We start from the raw sequence: 24,475 nt of genomic DNA, 5'->3' as shown, positions 1-24,475 counted from the left end.
CAGTACAATTTAGGAGAATATACACTTCAATTTGATGGAGGGATAGCTCATCTAGTTTATGGTTAAAGGAAAACTTCAGATTCCACTTCTTAAAGCTTTTATCTGCTTTTTCACTGAGAAAGCAATTCAGTCACTGTACCTGATTGTGGTTTTGAAGAATTTTGGGGTAATTTAAAAACTACAGTTTATACTATTGTGTAATCAAATGATAAGTTCTTCTGAAAGATCTAGGTAGTTGAGGTTTTCCAGTGGAACTCTTGATTTGCAAATAAGCTTATGGTGAGAATTAGAGTTTAAGTTCACATTGTCATAATCTGTTTTCTGGCAAGACTTTTAAAGAAAGACACACTAGTAGAAGCCACATGTTCTTAATAGGATACAAAAGGTAAATTAGTTAGATGATATTTTATACTCGTTTGATATCCTCAGAACAGTTTAGGACCTGTTTTATTATAGATTCTTGGTTTTCAAAACTGGGGAAGTTGGAATATTTGTATGTCGACAAAAGGCAAACCTGAAATAAGTTTTAGAGAGAGTAGCCATCTTCAGTAATAAACCAATAATTGACATCCTTGTTAAATGTTTCATGCATAATTGCTTTTTTTAGTTTAGAGATAACTTCATTAAAAAATCACTATGTCATGTATATCATAAGTTGTATTGGTTTTCTATAAATTTCAAAGTGATTATCATTGTAAAAAGCAATACTGTTAATTGTTTTAATATCATAAGTATGTTTTATACATAAAGAGACTTCTGTAGAAAGAGTAGGAGGATGTTATTTTTCCAGTTTTTTTTTTTGAAAGAGAGAGTGAGAGAGGGAGAGAAAGAAAGAGAGAGAGAGAATTTTTAATATTTATTTTTTAGTTCTCGGCGGACACAACATCTTTGTTGGTATGTGGTGCTGAGGATCGAACCCGGGCCGCACGCATGCCGGGCGAGCGTGCTACCGCTTGAGCCACATCCCCAACCCATATTTTTCCAGTTTTATAATATGATATTATGTAAACATTGAAAACTTCTATAGTCATAAATTACAACTTGATAAATTTATTGGCTGTGATAATGATATCAAAATGAAATTCTGTCCTCAGTAAATTAGAAATTTGAGAAAACATGGGTTTGGTTTTTTTGTTTGTTGTTTTTATAAATTTTGAAATATTTATTGAAAATAGTAAACTATCAATAAACAACATGCTAGTTACCTTGAAGGTATTGATTGACATTGATTATAGAAAATTATATTTTCGTTTCTTCCTTTTACCATTTAGGTCGCTATGCATTTCAGATCTGGAAACCTCTAGAACAAGCAATCACAGACACTGCAAGGAAGGTTTCATCTTCTGTAAGTTAAATGTGACTTCACAACTAATTTTTATTCTCCAGCCAGTAGTATTACATTAATTTTGGGGTAACTTATTTTCCCTTTCTAACTACTGTTCATTTATTCAATAAACATTTAGTGAGTGTCCACTGTACACCAGTCCCTGTAACAGGAGCAAGGGAGAGGGATGAAACAAAACAGACACAGTCCTGCCTCGATGTAGCTTACTCAGGAGTTTATTTCATCTTGAAATTTGGAACTCCTCTCCTTATGCCACTGTACCTGACCCATCTCAAATACAAAATTACAAGATTCCAGCCTGAAGTCCTGTAGGGCTTATCCATTCATCTACCAGCATCAGAGACTCTGATGAGCTGAATATAAGGGAGGAATGGATGATAATAGTTATCTAAAAAGCCACACTATGAACTGAGGTTTGTGACCAATGAAGACAATTCAAATAAGACTCATTGAAGCCCTGAAAAATAAACATTGAGTTCTGAGAAATTTATGCAGAACTAGAATAGATCAGTTTGGCTTGCAGCAATTTGAGAATGAATGACTTGTTTTAGCAAAGACATCACAGGCTTTTGGGACTTAGTTAGCCAAGAACAATGAGCCTTTCCAAAGGATGACATACTGACAAATAATTAAACCCAGGTTCAACTTTTAAGATATTTTGGAATCCTATAAATGTATGTCTGTGATTAAAGTGAGTGTATGTCTGTTTTTTTGTTCCTGTTTATATTTTGTTTGGTAAAGTATTGCTAGGGTATTCAGCATTTATTAAGTAAATATTCATTGAGCACCTACCACATGCCAGACATTGTAGGCCATGGGATACAATCATGGACCAGACAAAGACATTTTCCTCTAGGCACTTATGTTTTATATTTTATTAGAGATAAATCATAAACAAATGAAGTAGAATACATAATATCTAGAAGTGTTAAGTGTTTATAATTAGTTTAAAAATTTCCCCAGAGTACTGGGGATTGAATCCAAGAGCATTCTACCACGGAACTACATTCCCAGCATCTTTAAATTTTTTATTTTGAATTGTGGTCTCACTAAGTTATCAAGCTGGCCTTCAACTTGTAATCCTTCTGCCTCAGTTTTCAGAGTAGCTGGGATTATAGGTGTGTGCCACTGTACCCAGCTGTTAAGTGCATTTTTCCCCCTCCTATACTAGGAATTGAACCTTGGGCCTCATACAAGATAGGCAAGCAGTCTACTGCTGAGCTATATCCCCAGCCTGTTAAGTGTTTTTAAGGAAAACTAAATTAGGGTAAGAAGATAAAGAATAACAACAGAAGAATTTTCATTAGATGGGCCAGGCAAGCCTGAGAAGACATGGAAGCAGGCTATGCAAGCATCTGAAGAAAGAGCTTTCTGGTTAGTGGGAACATTACAGAAGTCCTGAGATGGAAATGAGCTTAGCAACAGGCTTTTTGGTTAGTTTTTCACCACTGTAACAAATACCTGAGAAAACAACTTAGAGAAGGGAAGATTTATTTTGGCTCATGGTTTCAGAGGTTTCAGTCCCTGACTGGCTGGCTCCATGGCAGAATCATCATGGTGAATAGTTTGGCAGGGGAATCTGCTCAGTTCATGGCAGCCAGAAAGCACACAAAGAAAGGAAGGTGGCTCAGGACAAGATATGGTCTCAATGGGCATGTACCCAGTGAACTGTGTCATGTATGTCATAGGTTGTATTGGTTTTCTATATATTTCAAAGTGATTATCATTGTAAAAAGCAATACTGTTTATCGTTTTAATATCATAAGTATGTTTTATACATAAAGGGACTTCTGTAGAAAGAGTATTAGGATGTTATTTTTCCAATTTTATAATATTATGTAAACATTGAAAACTTCTATAGTTTGGAGACAAACATGCCATATCTGCCTGTAGTTTCCACTACCTCCCTATAGTCATTCAGCTATCAATGGATTAATCCACTGATGACATCAGAGACCCCATGATCCAATCACTTCCCAAAAGTTCCCTCCATTGAAATTACTGCATCAGGAACCAAGCCTTCAATTAATATCCAAATCATAATAATGGGTAACTTCATGGAATCTATGAAAGGAAGAATAGTAGATTGGGCCCAAATCCTTATGGCCTAATGGACTATGAAACCTTCAAATTTTACTCTTATGAACAGAAAGTCTGTGAGATTTTGAGCACAGCGTGATTTGCATTTTGATTATCACTATGCCTGTGACATAGAATTTAGTCTATAGTGACCCAGAGTTAGAAGTCATGAAACGAGGGAATGGTGTTAGATGTTGATGATTCAAGAGAGAGTAATGGTAATAGAAATAGTGACATAGTTCTCTAAATGGACTTTAGTTATATCTTCCCATGTTTACCAATAATAAATGGAGAGAATTTCAGGAATTATTTAATTGTAATGGAAGAGAGAACAAGAAAATGAAAAAAATTCTTACTGCTCAATAGAAAGCTCATAGGTAAGATAGGGTAGATTGAAGTGTATACCTGCCCTGCAACTTGCATTTTTTTAAGGAGAAAAAAAATGGTGTGCAAGTCCCTTTCCTTCTGTTATTAGGGATTCTAGGTAAGAAATTTAGCTTTTAACAAATCTGGCTTCTCCTCCTTTTTCACAAAGTTCCACTCTTACAGTTTATAGTAAAACATCATAGAATATCTTAATCATCATCATCATAATAATTATACCTCAGTGAAGATACAAGTTTCTTAAAAGCAATTATTTAAAAATTAATCACTCCAGGGAAACTGAAAAAAAATGAGATATATGCATGCTTTCTCTTCACACTAATGAATCCCAAATGTCAAAATTCCTAAATACAGCATTTACAGTATTTTGATTTTGTAAATATTAATTATTTTTATCCAAATGAGGTTACTTAAAAAAAAGTAACTATAATTGTATGTCAGTCTGTCATTCAAGGGGGAATGTCCTAAAACTCAAGTTCCAGTGGATTCCCTTTTCATTATTGTTGTAACACTTTATTTATTTCCTCTAAGCTTTAACATCTTGTTTTTAAATCTCATCTTCCTCTTTTTTTTTTTCCATTTTGCTGGAATATTGCCTGGAGTAATTTGTGTATATGGTATGCATGGATGGTAAATGTTGTAAGTTCTTCTCTGTTAAACAGTTGCTTTTATTCTCATTGTTAGTTATCACTACTAGTTCCTTGAAATTTAGTGAAGCCATCATGAGAGAACTACAGAACTCTCTGCTGAGACTTAACCTCAGTGCCTACACTTCTACATACCTGCATACTCACAGTCAGATTTTCTGCTCTTCTTCTTTTTCTTCTTCTTTTGTTTATTGTAGATAGCCTGTTGTCTTGGTTTTCTTTTGTTGTTTGTTTTGGGGTTTTAGGTTTTTTTTAGTGTTCATTTTTTGGCTCTCAAAGTTTTTAGGATTTTCTCTATATTATTGGTGTTCTGAAAATTCTTAGGAACTCAGTGAACTGGTAACTTATTTGAAAATTGCCTTTTGTTGTAATGTTTTCTTATATTCAAAAAATTATTTTCTTCCTATGAGGTCCTTGCTTAGCATCTGATGGCCATCTTAAGTGACAGCTGCCATTTTAAGGAAAAAGTTTCACTTTCCCACCCAAGGGCAGTTCATAGAAAGGCTCACCACTCCCTCATACCAACCCAACCCTTAACCATGCATTAGGACCTGCCCAGTTCCGATTCCTAAGCCTGCCTTATAAAAATCCGAGTACCCAATTCTGTTTTGCCTCTCTCCTATAGAGAGATGGCCTTTATTTGTCATCTCTGACAAATAAACTCTGTGTGTCTATCTGCTTGGTGTTTCACTTCTTGGACCGACTCTTCTTCCTCATTTTCCCTTCACTTCCTCCATTTTCTTCTCTACTTCTAGAACTCCTATTATAAAGATGTTGGACCTTTATGTCTCTTAACATTTTAGCCCTTATTTATTTATTTATTTATTTGCCTTGTCTTTTTTTGCTGTACATTCTGTAGTTATTTCCACAGCTTATTTTCCAAATCACTATGTTGATTTTCAGCAATGATCATTCTGTTACTCAGTCCATCTCAATTATATACATTGGTGATTTTTTTTTATAATTTCCAAGAATTCTTTCTTGTATTCTTTGTATAGCAATCCACTTTTTTAAAATGAATGTGATATCATTTTGAATAACTTTAAAGATTCTAATTAGTATTTTATTATTTTTTTAAGTACTAAGAATTGTAATTGACAACTAAGAATTGTAATAACCCAGGAGCACTATTATTTTTTGAGACTAAGTCCTCTCATTAAACTGCCACCTTGAACTTGGAAATCTCCTATCTCAGCCTCCCTAGTAGGTGGGATTATAGATGTGTCCCACCACACAAGCTTCTCTCTTTTTTATTCTTCTAGAGACAATTGTTACCAGTTCATCTTGATTCTTTTAGTTGTTTTTTTCCCTCCATGATACTGAGGGTTTTCAAAATGTCTGATGATCCTTGGTGTTGTTTTATATCTGTGAGGACTAAGTTGATTAATAAAAGTAATGCTCCTGGCTTTCTCCAGCAGTTTGGTAGACTTACTTCAGTGGCTTAATACCATTGTCAGTGGCCTATCAATAGGTTTGTCAGTAGGCACATCTTCCAAAGCAAGAAGACAGGGGCAGGCTTGAGATCTTCAAAGTCTACTTTAATTTTTCTCCTTGTTGTAGATAACCCGCTCCCTCATTTTCTGGGTTCCAAAATGGGATCCACTGACTCTCTTCTTTCATTCTTTACTTACATTTTAGGATTTACCAGCTGGAGTCGGATACATGAGTTCCTTCCTGGTGTTTTTCCTGAAACACCCTGTGTTTGGGACTACTATGATTTTTCTTTGTATGTGATCTTACCTGTTTTTCAGGCTTCCAGGATTTCTTTATAAACTTTCTGGTTTGCTTCTTGTCCCATTTCTTCCCATTTCTTGTTTTCTAGGCCTCATATTGCCTTTTTTTTGTGTGTGTATTGAAAATATTTCTTTTCCCATTTCAAAGGCACTTTGGAAAACAAAAAGAACTTTGTGATTCAGTCAGCTCTTTTGAACTAGTGCTCTTTTGTTTGCTTTTTAATGTATTAAGCTTAATGTGTATTAAGCTAATGTCTATTTATCCCTAACCTTTTCTGAAGAGAAGGTACCTAAGATACTTTTCTTATTTAAGCCTTTTAATTTTCTATTTATAAATTTGTCTTTCAAAAATATTGTCTTTTGGTCAAGTGAAAGTTATGAGAAAAATAGATTAATTAAAATCACCCTTCTATGGTTCTATAAATCAAACAAATTATTATAAGTAATAAAACTATACAGCTTGTGATAAATGTATTTCTTCTCATGGGATGATGATAAAGTTCTTACCCATTTGGAGGACTTTTGTGTTTCATGTTACTGAGTGGTAGCAAATGATGACTGGTTTAACTGGGTTATTTCATATCTTCTTTGGTAAACTATGGTACTGAAGCATTTAATTCTAATTTTAGGAATAAATTATTTTGACTTCTGTAGTTTATACTTTGTGAATGGAATAGTGCAAAATAATAATTTGGAAGAACCAGGATATGTTTCTAATAGACAGTATTATAAAACTAGTAGAGTCTCACTGTTTCTGTTCTTGGAAATCATATTAGACAAATATAACTATTTACTTCACTTATTTGATGATATAGTTATTTCTTGTAGTAATCTAATTTTTATAGATCTAAACATTTCCTTTAGCCCACCACAGCATTGTCAGAAGTGGTTCTACAGTGCCTTAAGATCCTTATAATCTGAATAATGCAATCTAAATATTGATATATTATTATAAAGCTTAAGAGAACCTTTTAGTTATACTTTATTATTAGGGAGGAAAGATACAGAGTAATAATTTTGTGCCTGCTCATAACACAGATACTAACTTAAACATAATAGATTAAAATTATGATAATTCTATTTAAAATAGTGTGATAAAAAATCTGAATTTCACGGCTTTCGAAGGCATGATTTTTCAGTGAAGAAATGTGCAAGTATGTTAGGTGTCAGCATTTTGTTCTTATTTTGTTTTCTCTTTGTATACTTTTCTGTATACAGCACCCACATCATTAAGCTTCTATCTTCAAAATGAAGTTTCTTTTAGAAGGTCTATGAGAATTATCTATGTAACAATTGACTTACTCCTATTAGTCAATTCTTCAGGATACGCACAACTTCCTGACAACTTCCTGGATTTTAAAGAGCCTTTTCTGAGACTACATTTCCACTTGGGCAAAGCTAAAAATTAAAAGAAAACATTGCACAAATACCAATACTTGCTTTTAAGGTTAATGAATTTTATGACAGTAGTGGGAATGACTGGAAATATCATCAATTTTTCTTCTTTATTATGCTGATTCAAAATTTTCAAGCTCCCTAAGGTAAAGACTCACAGAAATGGTTTTTTTTTTCCCTGAATAATTACCCTATGCGTTAATCTCAAACATGATTTAAAAACAAAAATAGAACAAATATGCTTCTGTAGAAATGACTGCTGTGGATCAAGTTGGTGATACTGCTATTTTGCTGCAACTAAATTGGATAATAAGCTTTTATTTAGGGAATGATTTAGTCAGCTTTTTCTCTGATGTAACTAAGGACCTGATGAGAACAATTTTAGAAGAGGAAAAGTTTATTTGGGGGCTCATGGTTTCAGAGGGCTCAGTCCATACATAGATCACTGATTCCATTCTTTGGGGCTCATGATGAGGCAGGACATCATGGCAGAAGAGTGTGACAGCATGGAGCAGTTCAGGAGATGATCAGAGAGCAGAGAGAGAGATTCCACTCTCCAGTTACAAAATCTATACCCTAAAGGCACGCCACCAATGACCCACCTTCTTCATTCACACCTTACCTGCCTTCAGTTCTCACTCAGTTAATCTCATCAGAGGATTAATTCACTGATTGGGGTTAAGGTTTTCATAACCCAATCATTTCTCCTCTAACCCTTTTTGCATTGTCTGATACATGAGCTTTAAAAAGGGAGACATCTCACATCCAAACCATAACAGGGAGTAAGGTTTGCATGCAGTTAAGATTTGGATTTACTGAGAGATATTAAAACCAGGTGTTCTTCCTCTGTTCAATCCCTTGTTTCTTTCCACCTCTAGCTTTAGCTCTACTCTGTATCTATCTACGTATTCTCTCTGCATGTTTAGACAGATACAGAAATTATCTAGGGTAGTATAGGTACTAACCAATTCATTTTTTTCCTCCCTCAAAACTGTGTCAGAAGTGAAGGAATATTTGTTTTCATTCTATATTGTAAATTACTTAAAATTTGGAATAGTAAGCACGTTATATTCCTCATGATACTGGTAGACTGATAGGTATCTCACTTGAAAATACCTGATGTGTTATTAGTTGCCAAAGTGCTTGTTGAATGAATTAATTACCAAGAATTACTACTTAGTAGAAATTTATAAAAAGCTGTTAAAGAGAAGAGTTTATATAAATGTCTAGATCAGACTCTGGGACTCAATTTTTTAAGCTCTAATCATTTTCTTGGTTATTCTTATTTATTCCGCTTTTGAAAGTTATATAAATAGCATGTATTCATTGTTAAAAATGCAGAATGTTAAAAAGAAGTAAATTATTCATAATCCCACTACCCCAAAATGATATTTTTTGTGTAAACATTTTGTTATATATACTTTCAGATTTTATTTTATTCAAACATATGCAATCCGGCCTCTATATCCAAGGGTTCACATTTGTGAATTCCACCAACTGTAGATTGAAAATATTTGGGAAAAATTGCATCTGTGCTGAATGTGTATAGACTTTTTTCTCTTGTCATTATCCCCTAGATAATACAGTATTACAATTGTTTACATAGCATTTGCATTGTACTAGGTATTATTTACATCATACTAAATAATCTAGAGATGACTTAAAGTATGCAGGGATATATGTGTAGGTTATAAGTAAATACTATGCCATTTTCTTTAAGGAACTTGAGCATCTAAGCATTTTGGTATCATTGGGGGTGGGGGTCCTAAAGCTAATCCCCCATGGATATTATACTTAATTGTGTTTCCTTACAAAAATATAGCCTTGTGTTTTAGAAACATGTACGTGTTCAATCATATGTGCCTAATTGTACTTCTAACAGCTGATTTCATACATCCTGTATCTGTTTAGAGCTCCTAAAAATATTTTTATTTGCTGCCTTCATTCCTCTCCTCCCTTTTGGTCTTTAACTCACTCCCACCCTCTGCAGCTCTTCTCAGTCTTTGACCTCCTCTTTCCTAAATCCAGAGGTTAGTTCTCAGCTTACATTTTACTTTACCCGTCAGAAGTATTTGAAACCATTTTTCACTTCCTTATATGGGCTTTTTGTTTTCCTCCTAACTTACTGCTCCATCTTCTCAGATACTTTTACTAATTCCTCTCCAGTTTCATGTCACTAAATGAGCACGTTGTCTTTAAGGGCTCAGTTTAGACTTCTTATCCTTAGGTGATCTGATTCAATCTTAGAGCTTTAAATACTGTCTATATACTGATGACTGGAATGTTATCTCTGGATTAAATTTCTCTACTTAGATATTTAATAGATGTTTCAAAGTTAATATGTTTGAAACCATCCTCCTCATATATGTTAGACACAAGAAACGACTATTCCTTCTCTCTTTTTGTGTGTGTGTGGTGGTGGGGGGGGTAACTGGGGATTGAACCTAGTGGCACTTAACCGCTGAGCCACAGCCCCAGACTTTTTTCTTTTTTTTAACTTAGAGACAGGGTCTCACTGAGTTGCTTAGAGTCTCACTAAATTGCTGAGACTGTCTTTGAACTCGAAATCTTCCTGCTTTAGCCTCCAAGATGCTGAATTACAGGCATGTGCCATTGTTCCTGGCTCTCTAACTCATTAAATGGAAATTTGGCAGTTTTAAACCAGAAACCTTGAAGTCATTTTATACAATTTGGTTAAAGTCATTTTATACAGTTTGGATTCTCTGAAAAGCAGACTGAGCAAAGATTAGTAACTGTAAGTTTAGTGCTCTTAGGATCAGCAACTACAGAAAGAAAGAAAAAGAAGGATGGAGGCACAATTTAGGCTGCAGTTTTGTCCTAATAGATCCCATAGAACCTTCAAAGCTAGGATGGCTCATTATGGCTATCCCAAGTTGGGAAGGGTCTATGAGATTAAATGATATTACGTGGTAAATGAATATAGGCAAGTCCAAAGACTGTAACTTAGAGAACTACAATGCTTCTACCCTCTTGTCAACCACTCATTAGATACAGCCTACCCCAGGAAGAGGGCATGAGATTAACTTTTTTTCAAATAAAGCCACTCCTCAAGGGTCTGAGAGCTGAAACCTCTCTGCCAACTGCAGCCCCAGCATCTAAGGACTTAAATTTTTCACTCCTGAATGGGGTTCTGAACAATGTACAATGTTGTCCTCTACATCATTGATAATTCTTCTCTTTTTGTCATTTCCTATATTCAGTCTAGCAGGTAAATTTTAGTTCTGCTTTTAGAATATATTCAGAATCTGTCTGCTTTTCACCACCTTTTCTGTTATACTATTTTGTTGGTCCATACCATTATCAGCTCTTGCCTGTTTTATTGTTATGTTCTGTTAACTGATCTGCTTCAACCAAAACAAAGTCACACTGTATTACTCCAGTGTCCTGAACAGTTTTTCCTTCCGCTTAAAATGAAATCCTATCTTCTCATTGCTTCACAATTGGCCCCCATTGCTTTTCTGTTCCTCCTCTCCTCCTAGTTCGCACCTCTTCAGCCATATTGACCATTCAGTCCAGTTTCCCAGCCTCTCTTGGTGTGCTTGTCTGCTATTTTGATGCACTCACTTTCTTTCTCAGCCGGAAAAAGTGTCTGCCATGTCAACATAAATGACTTGCTCAAGGTTATTCAATGAGAAAGTATACCTCAGAGCTCTAAGTTGAGGCATTTTGCTTCTGCAGATCTCTTGTTCCTTCAGTTATATTTGAGTGCAAAAATATTAATGTGTTTTAAAGTGAAGAAATTTTGTTAACATTTTTTAGTGTTCCTTTTGGCTAGAGTTTCTTGAAAAGGATGATTGTTTAGTGCTTTTCCCCCACAATTTCAAGTCAACTTCTAGAAAAATGCATTGCTGTGACTTTGTTATGTGATGGGATTGAGATTATGTTACTTCATGCATGGAACTAATTATTTCTTGCTCTTTTCTTTCCTGTACAGAGCCTTTCGTCCTACTATAAAGGAGGATTTGAACAGAAAATGAGCAGGCGAGAAGCTAGTCTCATTTTAGGTGTAAGGTAGGTATGCTGCATATGTATTTTTATTTTATGACTAAGATTGTCTTTAAAAAGGGAAAAATGTTACAATAAGGTTATACTTATATTTATAATTACAAGTAGAAGACAGAAGAGAAGACCAAATCTTTACAGTTTAAAACTTTAGTTCTAGGAGAACCTACTGGCTCAGGCTTATAATCCCAGCAACTCTGGAGGCAGAAGCAAGATCACAGGTTCTAGGCCAACTTAACAAGACTCTGTCTCAAAATAAAAATGAGTAAATAGGAAGGGTTGGGGATGTAACTTAGTGGTGAGCACTCCTGGGTTTGTTGGTAGCAATTAGACATGAGCAATGGAATGTTAATCAGTAATCCAAGAGCGGTCAATGTGATTGTTTCTACATCTATAAGATGAATGACTGTAACCAACTTTAAGGTTTTCTTTCCTTTACCTAGGTTTCATATATGTACAAAAAGACCCTGTATCGGGGGTAAACATGTGTAGGAACAATAACTGCAAATACTACATGCATCACAAGGGAAAGATTGATGCCTTTGTTGGAAAAGACCATGGCAGCCACTGGCTGGTCAACAAAACCAAACTAATTTCAACTGGCCTGAGTGACTGAAAGTTAGCTTTGCCTTATTATAATGTCATTTACATTTTATTGTAATTGTGCTTTTGATCCTTCCTACCCTGTGAGTTTCCATGCAGGTACTTTTGGGTAATGGGCATATGCATGGAGATACAGTTTTATTGTCTATACAAGTGTTAATCATAGGGAATAGGAGGAATAAATTACACGATCCTGTTTAAATAATGATAAATTTTAGAGGACAAAGGTGCTAATGGTCTATCTCCTTAGAGACAACCTACTTGCCTTCTATCTCTTGAGAGTATACTATCTTTCAATAAACTTTGACTATTTCTGCTATAATCTATCTATCTTGCTTGAATTCATCTCTTTTGGGGACACAAGAACCAAAGGGCAGGACACTATGAACCATCAATTATTAGGTTCATTCATGCAAAATGAATGAATGAATGAAAAGAATGAATGAACTTCAGTTCTCAGAGTATGCTCCTCTTGCCGCTTAAAAAAAAATCATCTAAAATTGTGGTGTTCTTTGTTGTTGTTTTTTTAACAAGGAACTATTATATTTGAATTATAAAGTTTCAAATCTGTTCATCAAAATATCCCTCATTGTAACACTGAATTCTCTCTGGATTCAGTTTTATAATTTTGACATATACATAATTATACTGCAGGTTCTTTTTCACAATTCTTTTAAAATTTTTTTTTTAGTTGTAGGTGGACACAATATCTTTATTTATTTGTTTTTGTGTGGTGCTGAGGATCGAACCCAGTGCCTCACACATTCGAGGCAAGCGCTCTACCACAGCTCAACCCTCACAATTCTTTTTGTACTTCTGCAGTTTGACATCTTGCATATTTTGTTGCACTTGTTTCACCTTAGTGTCCATTTAATGTCTAATTTTAGTATAGGCGAAAGTTATTGATTTGTGCGATTGCTGTATGATTATGATTTAATGTTAAAAATATTTTCCCTCACATAAATTTACAAGCAACTGTATTCATTTGTCTTCCTTGTATTCCATTAGAGCCCACTCTAAAGTTTTTGTGGAAGTTGATTGTATAATCTACAAAAAAATATTGTGATTTAATCAATATGATTAAGTAGAACAGATAAAGTCATATTGACAAAAAAAATTTAATCTTTTGTAAATCAGTACAGTTTTCAAACCAAAACATGTTATATTTTATGAACTGGCAAAAAACAAAAAGGGGGTGATGGTGTCCTCAGTTTAGCTTGTTGCTTTATTTAAATCTAAGAGATGAGAATTTTCTTGTCAGAGGATTAAAAATAATGAATAATACTGACCAGGGGAGGCAGATTAGAAAGTTAGATTATATCCCTGACTATTCCTTGCTTTATATTATTCAAAATGGCATTGTTATTTTTCTTAAACTTTTTGGACTCTCATAACATCCCATTCCTAGTCTTGAGATGCGATTGTAAAACACATTATAAATCCAAGCATAAAGTTTTTAAGGGTAATAATTTAATGTTATCCAAGGAATCTCATGTTTATAGTAGTTGCTTGTATTATTGAATTTGCTTAAAATGTGTGATTATAAAGTTTTATTCTATTGAACTGAAAGCTATATAAAATTCACAAGGATAAATCAGTGATTCAGAGCACAGACTCTAGTATCAGGTGGATCTGGGTGTCAGTTTTACCACTTAAATTCATGACCTCGGTTTATTCATCTGTAAAATAGATTAGTTTCTACTGCATAGATTTTCTGTAAAGAGTAAATTATTAATATATATAAAATTAGTTTTAGCTTTTCTGTACTTCATTTTCTTAATTTTTGAATTGGAATTAATATTTTATTCTGATTGATAAGAATAAGAATGATACAATGATATCTTGCAATTATCAGATAATGAGTAAATGTTGACCCCTCTCTTCTTATCTCTATCATGAATGCAGATGCTAAATATTTGTCTCTAACACATTAAATGAAAAGATGAGACTTATCTGCTTTCTTTTTTTCTTTTTTTATGATATAATTAATGCCACATTGTTTATTGCTTATTTTAAAATTCTTCCTTTTTTATTTTATTATTATTTTTTTAAATACACCACAACAGTGGAATGCATTACAATTCTTATTACACATATAGAGCACAAATTTTCTTATCTCTGTATATAAAGTATGTTCACGCCGACTTATGTGCTTTCCACTGTCTCTGTCTTTCCTTCAAGGCAGTGTTGATTATGACAGGATACTTCAAGATGTGAATATGTTGATGTGATTTTGTTTTTTTATGGTCATTGACTCTAAACTATATAGACTATGTAACAAATAGATAAAGGCAAAATGGAGCCGATCTGTCGGTGCGCTGTTAAAGGAAAGTATTCTGTGTGCTACTGAAAGATTTGTACATTCTTACCTATTACATTTAATTGTGATTCTTTGTAAAATGTGTGTTTGAGTTCTCGATTTATTTTTATTTGCAGAAGAATAGTTTTTTGTACTACAACTCTTATCTATAAAAAAAAAGCCTAAAATATTTTACTGGGCTTCCCAGAAAACTATTATTATACCTGGTATTATCTGAAATTATACACATCTGTGATTTTCAAACTTTCTAAAAACATCTGTAAGACTGTTTAAATGTTAAGTCAGGTGCACTCATACCTATAATCCAAGTGACTTTGAAGTATTTGACAAGAAGATTGCAAGTTTGAGGCCAGCCTCAGCAACGTAGAGAGATCCTATCACAAAATAAAAAATAAAATTATTCAGCCATTCTGAATAATATCAAGCAAGTGGTAGATGGCCCCTGAGTTCAAGTTCAATCGCCAGTTCCACCACTGCCCCCTGCAAAAAAAAAGCCCTAAATGTTTAAAATCCCAATTTTTTTTTTTTTTTAAAAGATGGCACCAGAACTGCTTATTTGCCACAAGGTTGAAAAACACCAGTCAGTTTGACACTGCCCCCCTCCCCACTATCAGCCAAATGTATTCCAGGGAGCATAGTTTGAAATCCCTGATCTAAGTAGCATGATATTGAAAATTACATTTTCAATTTCATGGTGAAATTATATACCAGAGGTATATCACAACTATATTTAATTTTTATACTGTTTCAAATCTAGGATTTTTCCATCTTTAATCATTGCAACCACAAACACATGTATTAAAATGTAGTAAGGTCCCAGGGATTTAAGATAGCAATAACAAAGGGAATAAACCCTGTAGGCAAATGAGAATATTTTCCTCACCCTCAAAGCTCACCACTAAGAGTCTGATAATTATTATCTTAAAGACAGAATGTTTTGAATTGCCATACTTGTGCAGATGAATTTTCCTTTCCAGTATTTTTTACTTTAATCTAGTTTGGTAATTGACAGATCTCAATGTATATAAATACTTTATGGAGGTTTTTTTGTTTGTTTTGCAATAGTAGAGATGGAACCCAGGGCCTTATGACTTCTAGGAAGGTTCTATACTGAACTACATCCCCATCCCTTTTCATTTTTTATTTTGTGAAAGGGTTTTGCTAAATTGCCAATGCCAGCCTTGAACTTGTGAATCTCCTGTCTCAACCTCCCACATAGCTTAGATTACAGGTGTACACCCAGCCTTTATGAAGTTTTATGTACAAAACCATGTGTACTGTTATTTTATAGGCAAAGTAATTCATTTTCAAGGATAATCTTGATGGATTTTCAGACTTTGTTTTATGTATCCAATTAAAACAATGCCCAGTTCTTTGAAAAAATAAATAAAATCGACAGACCTTTACCATGCTAACGAAGAGAAGAAGAGAGAGAACTCAAATTACTAGCATACAGGATGAAAAAGGCAATATCACAACAGACACTTCAGAAATACAGAAGATAATCAGAAATTATTTTGAATCCGTATACTCCAATAAAATAGAAGATAGTGAAGGCATCGATAAATTTCTTAAGTCATATGATCTGCCCAGATTGAGTCAGGAGGATATAGACAACCTAAACAGACCAATATCAATTGAGGAAATAGAAGAAACATTCAAAAGACTACCAACTAAGAAAAGCCCAGGACCGGATGGGTATACAGCAGAGTTTTACAAAACCTTTAAAGAGGAACTAATACCAATACTTTTCAAGCTATTTCAGGAAATAGAAAAAGAGGGAGAACTTCCAAATTCATTCTACAAGGCCAACATCACCCTGATTCCTAAACCAGACAAAGACACTTCAAAGAAAGAAAACTACAGACCAATATCTCTAATGAACCTAGATGCAAATATCCTCAATAAAATTCTGGCAAATTGGATTAAAAAACATATCAAAAAAATTGTGCACCATGATCAAGTAGGATTCATCCCTGGGATGCAAGGCTGGTTCAATATACGGAAATCAATAAATGTTATTCACCACATCAATAGACTTAAAAATAAGAACCATATGATCATCTCGATAGATGCGGAAAAAGCATTCGACAAAGTACAGCATCCCTTTATGTTCAAAACTCTAGAAAAACTAGGGATAACAGGAACATACCTCAACATTGTAAAAGCAATCTATGCTAAGCCTCAGGCTAGCATCATTCTGAATGGAGAAAAATTGAAGGCATTCCCTCTAAAATCTGGAACAGGACAGGGGTGCCCTGTCTCAACACTTCTGTTCAACATAGTTCTCGAAACACTGGCCAGAGCAATTAGACAAAAGAAATTAAAGGCATAAAAATAGGAAAAGAAGAACTTAAATTATCACTATTTGCAGATGACATGATTCTATACCTAGCAGACCCAAAAGGGTCTACAAAGAAACTATTAGAGCTAATAAATGAATTTAGCAAAGTGGCAGGATATAAAATCAACACGCATAAATCAAAGCCAATCCTGTATATCAGTGACAAATCCTCTGAAATGGAAATGAGGACAACCACTCCATTCACAATATCCTCAAAAAAAAAAAAAAATACTTGGGAATCAACCTAACAAAAGAGGTGAAAGACTTATACAGTGAAAACTACAGATCCCTAAAGAGAGAAATAGAAGATCTTAGAAAATGGAAAAATATACCCTGTTCATGGATAGACAGAACTAACATCATCAAAATGGCGATATTACCAAAAGTTCTCTATAGGTTTAATGCAATGCCAATCAAAATCCCAATGGCATTTCTTGTAGAAATAGAGAAAGCAATCATGAAATTCATATGGAAAAATAAAAGACCCAGAATAGCAAAAACAATGCTAAGCAGAAAGTGTGAATCAGGCGGTATAGCGATACCAGACTTCAAACTATACTACAGAGCAATAGTAACAAAAACAGCATGGTACTGGCACCAAAACTGGCGGGTGGACCAGTGGTACAGAATAGAGGACACAGAAACCAATCCGCAAAATTACTACTATCTTATATTTGATAAAGGGGCTAAAAGCATGCAATGGAGGAAGGATAGCATCTTCAACAAATGTGGAACCAACCTAGATGCCCTTCAATAGATGAATGGATTAAAAAATGTGGCATCTATACACAATGGAGTATTACTCTGCATTAAAAAATGACAAAATCATAGAATTTGGAGGGAAATGGGTGGCATTAGAGCAGATTATGCTAAGTGAAGCCAGCCAATCCCTAAAAAACAAATGCCAAATGTCTTCTTTGATATAAGGAGAGTAACTAAGATCAGAGTAGGGACGAAGAGCATGAGAAGAAGATTAACATTAAACAGGGATGAGAGGTGGGAGGGAAAGCGAGAGAGAAGGGAAATTGCATGGAAATGGAAGGAGACCCTCAGGGTTATACAAAATTACATACAAGAGGAAGTGAGGGGTAAGGGGAAAATAATACAAGGGGGAGAAATGAATTACAGTAGAGGGGGTAGAGAGAGAAGAGGGGAAGGGAGGGGAGGGAGGGGGGATAGTAGAGGATAGGAAAGGCAGCAGTATACAACAGACACTAGTATGGCAATATGTAAATCAATGGAAGTGTAACTGATGTGATTCTGCAATCTGTATACGAGGTAAAAATGGGAGTTCATAACCCACTTGAATCAAAGTGTGAAATATGATATATCAAGAACTATGTAATGTTTTGAACAACCAACAATAAAAAAAAATTAAAAAAAAAATAAAACAATGCCCAGAGTGAGAAGTAACATTCTGTATAGCCTCAAAAAAAAAAAAATGTACAATAGAAATTTGGTTTGTACCAAATTTATGTCTTCATTATCTAGTGATTAGCTTTATAAGATAGATTTTTAAAACTCTCCTTGTTAACTTTATTTTTTTGTAATACAATAGGCTTTTATAATGTGAGCTTACTAATATAGAGCTTTTGTTCCTTCAAGAAATTTTCCTTTTTATTTTGGGGGGAGGTTATAAAATACACTAAGCACCCATTGCATATATAATCCTAGATACTATTTTAAGAGACAAATCAGAGCTATTTCCCTTAAGTGATTTAGAATCTACCTAAGGAGACATGTCTAATATATGCAGATCTAGAAAACAGCTAATAAAGGAAGAAAGTGCTAGGGAGCACCAAAAAAAGGGAATGTAAATGTAAATTAGCCACAGGAAACTAAATTATAGTGGAATTTTTCAGAATGATGTGTTTTTTACTTCTTCTCTCCCTACCTTCTCCCCTTCCACCTCTCCCTCCTCCCACTTCCCCTCTCTCTGCACCCCCTCCACCCATTGAACCCAGGGGCACCTTACACTGAGTTATATCCCTAGCCCTTTTTATTTCTTATTTTGAGACAGGGTCTCATCAAATTGTTTAGGGCCTTGCTAAATTGCTGAGGCTAATCTCGAATTTTGCAATCCTCCTGCTTCAGCCTCTCAAGTCGTTGGGATTAAAGGCATGTGCCACCATATCCCATGCCTGGAATGTTTTTTATTTCTTAATAATTGTCAGTTAAACAATATATAGTGTTCATTGTTGCAGGGCCTGACCTATGACCCTCATGGAGGAATGCTTATCTTGCTCATTGTGCAGCAGGAAATCCTAACATAGAACACTATGTTTTGGGACAAAGTACTGTCAGAACATGGCAAGCACCATGTCCTTGATCCTTTGACAAGAAATTATTCTCCTGTTGGTACAAGGTCAGCCCACGTGGCAGTTTCTGAACTCTTGTGTCTGGACTCCCTTAATATGATATGTTGTGTATCATCTCTGGCCTATCATGACTGTTATATGTAAATTGGCACATACCTACTATAAAAGCTATTTTTGCTGTGCGATAAGGCAGACGAAGTTCTCTGAAACCATCTCCAGAAGGGTTTCTCCAGGCCCTCAAGCTCCCCACAGTCAGAGCTGGATTGGCAGGCTCCTTAGCAGTTCATAGCCATGGTACAATGTCTAATGGTTACTTTCTCAAAATTCTGTATTCTTTGTAATCAAACAGTATCTGATTGTCTCCCTGGGACATACCAAGAAGCCCAAAGGTAAGTTTGAAACTGTCCCCCAGAAGACTTCTGTAAACAGCCCAAAGGAATATTCTTAAGTCCTTATATGAAAAGGCTTACTCATTTTATGCATGGAAGAATATTTTATGTGAAATTTAGCCATTAATAGCACGTTTTAACATTCTTGGTCATCTGCTGTTTAGTCTCAGGAAGTTAGAGGTAGTTAGAAACTCAAGGATTCACAACTGGGCTGGGGATGTGGCTCAAGCGGTAGCGCGCTCGCCTGGCATGCGTGCGGCCCGGGTTCGATCCTCAGCACCACATACCAACAAAGATGTTGTGTCCGCCAAGAACTAAAAAATAAATATTAGAAATTCTCTCTCTCTCTCTCTCTCTCTCTCTCTCTCTCTCTCTCTCCCCCCTCTCTCACTCTCTCTTAAAAAAAAAAAAAAAAAAAAGGATTCACAACTGATAGCCCAGGGGAGGAGGCATTGTTCAAAATAGACTGAAGATCTTAAGCAGCATCTAGTTCCATTTAGGAGAAGAGCAACCCAACCTCTGTAGACTTTGAGATTTTTTGCTTTAAGTTGATACTAAATACTGAATCATTAAAGAAATGTTAAATTAGAATATTTATACTGAATTTTAAAAGTATGAAATGTATATTTTATAAGCATCCTTTATATCCATAATACAACTACTTTTTAACACTGTGCTAGGTTATTCTAATATTTTTACTTATATTAACTAATTTATCTTTAATCCTGGAAGGCAAGTTTTATTATGTGCATTTTACATATGATAAAATTATAACTCATACTGAGTAAGCAAGATGAATTTCATGGTTAATGAGTAGTTGGAATTAGGATTGTGAACTTGGATCTGGATAACGCTAAAAATACATGCTTTTAGCCACCATATGTGGTTCATCCGTACAAATTAAATTATTTTGAGCTTTACAACAACTATCCTGTACTTTAAGTAAGCTATTATTGGCCCCATTTGAGGCCCAGAAAAAGTTAAGTAGCTTAAATAAGATTGTATAGCTATTAAGTAGCAATAATAGGATTTCGTTGTTAGTGTTGATTTTTTTCCATGCCCAGAAATTGTACTAATGAGAAATATTTTCAATAATGGATAAATTAGGTTTTACTAAAATAATTTGAGGTTTGTTTGACTTTCTCCTTTAACTTTATTTACAGTATTGGCTCTAATAGCCAAGTTTTTCCCACAGGTTTCTCACAAAGCTAAATGAACTATGAAATATCAGCAGTTTTGAGATCCTTTGTTGAAAGATAATAAAAGCTAACTATTACAGAAGACATAGTCGTGCCAGGCACTATTTTAAGCACTATGTAGGCATGAATTCATTTAATTCATACAATTGCTTTGTGAAGAATATGTTGTTGCTAGCCTTTCCAATGAGAAAAACCGAACATAAACATATTCCTTTGGCCTATTTACAGAAGTCTTCTTTCAAACTGAACACAAAAATTTGCCCAAGAAAATTCAGTATTTTGGCTGTGGAATCCAGATACCTTATCTTCCATACAATGTATGATGCCTTCCTGAAAAATAAACTTACGAGTATAATCTGCATACTATGACCCTTCTAATTAATATGTGTTTTGTTTTTTTAATGGAGAATAAGGACTGACCTTATAAAGGAGTGAAGAAAAACACTGTGGTATTGAATCAATGATTTATTTTGGTTTGTGTAATTAAGTGAAAAGCTGTAATTTTGTATTTGTCCACAAGATGGTGAAATTCTCATTAGTTTTTAATTTCCTGAAATTCATATAAATCATTAATTTATAATCTGCATTTGGCAGTATTTATTACAAACACTTTAATTCCTTTATAGCCCATCTGCTGGCAAGGCCAAGATTAGAATGGCTCACAAGAGAATCATGATTCTGAATCACCCAGATAAAGGTAGGTAGGATTTCTATTTGTCTTAATTTGTGGATCAGAATGTGCTGCAAATTCCTTTCAGTTTAGTCAAACTCATTACAAATGGCATATAGTTGAGTTAGAAGTTTATGTGTCACATGTATTGAGATGATGTTGATAAAATAAGCAGACCTTTAGTGTGGAGTTCAGTGACTTCCAGTAGTGGATTCGTATGATTGGCTTTTAAGACCTTCCTTACTAGCATTTACACATGAGTACCTAACTCTGGTTGATACTTTACCATTTTGATCAAGAAAGAGAAAACATGATTTGGGCACTATGAATTATAGATATTTAACATCACACAAAAGCACAAGATTTAGAGGATCTCCTCTATATCTCTGAATGGAATATATTATAGAAGATTCTGAATTTTTAAATTTTATTCTGGAATACTCTGAGGCTGAGCCATTTGTTTTTAACTGGCCAGGTTTATAATGTAAATTTATCTTACAGAAAGACAATTATTATAACTTTAACTACACTACAGCTGCTTGATAGAGAAAGCCCATATGTTCATTACTGTTTCTGCTTTAAAATAACAGATGGTAGAAAGTTGCACTGTATTTCAGAAGTCAAAGGGTGGGGGTGCGAGTGAAGGGTTTCTTGTATTTACAGACTTTCAGTTTTGTAATTATTTAGAAAAAAAAATTAAAAACAAATTTTGGATTCCTATTCATCCTGACACCAAAATATGGCATTCTTTTTCAGCTTTCTCCACTTAATTACTTACTATAAAAATTCTTTTCACTGAACATCATCTCTGTTGGGTTTTGCACTTGTTTTCTTTAGTGTGAATAAACAAGAGTATAAACTTTGGAAAGAGGGTTTGCTTAAAATTTTTAAACAGCTTCAATAGTTACTGAAAGATCCACTCAACTAATTTACTTTGCATTGTGCAGTTTCAGAGTAATTGAGAAAGAAGTGTGTTTAAGTGCCTCCTTGAAGCCTTCTGGCTCCTAAACATCCTCTGTTCCTTGCAGGTCAAGTGAATGCCCTTGGCTCTGATTGATTGCAATAGGATCAAGCACTCATGTCTTTCAGCTGATTGACAAGTTGTTGATTGTGCCTCTTAGCAAGGAGGCAAATTCTAAAATGTATTTGAGAGAACATGTATATTAGGAGCCAGTGGTGTTTAAAGAATTACTTGATTTTTTTTTTCTGAGATAGTGTATTTATTAGAGATGGGATTGTTGACGCTGCAATAATTACTAATATCTTCTTGTCTGACCCCGTGTGGTTAGCTGGGTGTGAGTGAATGGACCTGCAAGCTGGAAGCCAGCATTGGTCTCTGGTTTCTGTCCTCCAGCAAGCATTATGACCTTGAACATTCCCTTAACCTCTCCAAATGTGAGTTTTATTACCTATAAAATAAAGGAATTTATTTATAAAAGGAATTTATTTATAAAGTCCTTTTTGTTTGCACATTTAATGTAATAATCTTTTATATCTACTCAATTAATGAAGAACCTGTACTATATGTTTCTGTTGAGATCACAGTTTTAAGAAAGACACTCTTTATCTTTTCAGATTATTGTACCCTCTAAAAATGTATTGACATTATAAATATTTTCTCTGTGTAATTGTCCATTCATCCAAAATTTAAAATATTGGAGCTTCAGAGATTTCATGGACTTCCTAAATCCCATCCATATGCTCAGTTAGGAAGTAAATTCTTTTCTGCCTCTGCTCTAAGTATAAAGTATACTGAATTAAGGGATATTGGACCCTAACTGTATATGATGCAGTTGGAATGATATAAATCTGAAAGTGTGTTTTGAGGAGAAAGATTGTTTTATTTTGAATGGGAAGAAGATAACAGATTTTAAGAAAAATGTGTCATTGTCCTTGGATAGAGAAAGCCGGGAGTATTGAGGGGAAAATGAGAATGGACAACTCTTAATTTTGCCCCCTTTTAAATAATTTTTCACTATATTTGGTTTGGCCAGCTCACCACTAAGTCTTACAAGTAGTTATAGGTAGTTAAATTCTTTACCCAGTGCTTCTGAAATTTAAAAAACTGTTACTTCACCCCATCGTTAATAAATTTTCTGTTGGTTTTGCTACCAGCTGGTAGAATAAATTTGGAACTACAAATGTGTGATCAACTATAATTTGTTACACATTTCATTATCAGGTTGTACAAAGAAAGTGACACCAGAAAATTAAGTGTGGGAAATGGCTGAAAATAAATTTTTTGCAGCTAGTTTTAAATGAGCATTCAGATGTGTTTTGGTAAAAATTATAATTTTGCTGTTTCAACTTAGTAAGATAAAAAATTAGATTGCTTCTTTCCTTACGTTGTCAAAGAAAGAGGTTGTTATAAAAATCAGTGATTTAATATTAATAACTGATGAGGGAAGGACAAAGCAGGTAAATTTGAAAAACTGTAGATTTCTTACAGGCTGTTTAATCTAGTGCTACTCAAAGTATAGTTTTTCTATTCATGCCAGCCTACAGTTTGTTACCTATGTGTAATAAGTTAAAAACATTTAGAAACCTTTATAATTTGACATACCTGTGATGTTCAGATGTATGATACATGTGTTGGTCCACTACAGGTTGAAAATTAAAGAAAAGTACTTCTTCACCATGGTTTGAGAGACATGATCTAATCAATGCTGCCTCCTGAATCAGGGCTTTGTGCTCCATCAGCGGGGAAAATGGCCCATTAGCTTTTTTTAAAAAAGATTTAGTAGAGGGCTTCTCAGTCTATAAGGCAAGCCCACTCCACTGGTAGCAGCTCTGCCTAATAGAAAGATGTTTTCTATGTTTAAATAAAATCTGCCTGCCTACAGTAGAGATTCTCAGTCTTTTTCCATTTATACACTTTTCAGTAAATATTCAGTACTTTCATTCTTCTTTAGTAGTGCTTGAATCAAAATTAAATTAAATATTAGAATTAAACAAGTCAAAGTAAATATGTTTTTGAATGGATTTTTTTCCTTGATTACTCGCATTGAAGAAGCAGCTAAGTTTCA

At 34.3% G+C, this 24,475-nt stretch overlaps 1 protein-coding gene across 1 annotated transcript in view; it reads left to right on the top strand.

Annotated features, from left to right (window-relative positions):
• DNAJC15 (DnaJ heat shock protein family (Hsp40) member C15) overlaps positions 1–24,475 on the top strand; it is a 64,150-nt gene that overhangs the window by 28,625 nt on the left and 11,050 nt on the right. The window contains exons 3-5 of the mRNA XM_081287182.1: positions 1,272–1,345; positions 11,539–11,615; positions 21,406–21,476. Coding sequence (XP_081143308.1) covers positions 1,272–1,345; positions 11,539–11,615; positions 21,406–21,476 — 222 coding nt within the window. The remainder of the gene's footprint in view (positions 1–1,271; positions 1,346–11,538; positions 11,616–21,405; positions 21,477–24,475) is intronic.

Source organism: Spermophilus citellus (assembly GCF_964194105.1).
Source record: "Spermophilus citellus genome assembly, chromosome: 1".
Lineage (NCBI taxonomy): Eukaryota > Metazoa > Chordata > Mammalia > Rodentia > Sciuridae > Spermophilus > Spermophilus citellus.
Note: the sequence above shows the minus strand (reverse complement) of the source record. Positions and strands in the feature narration are given on the sequence as shown.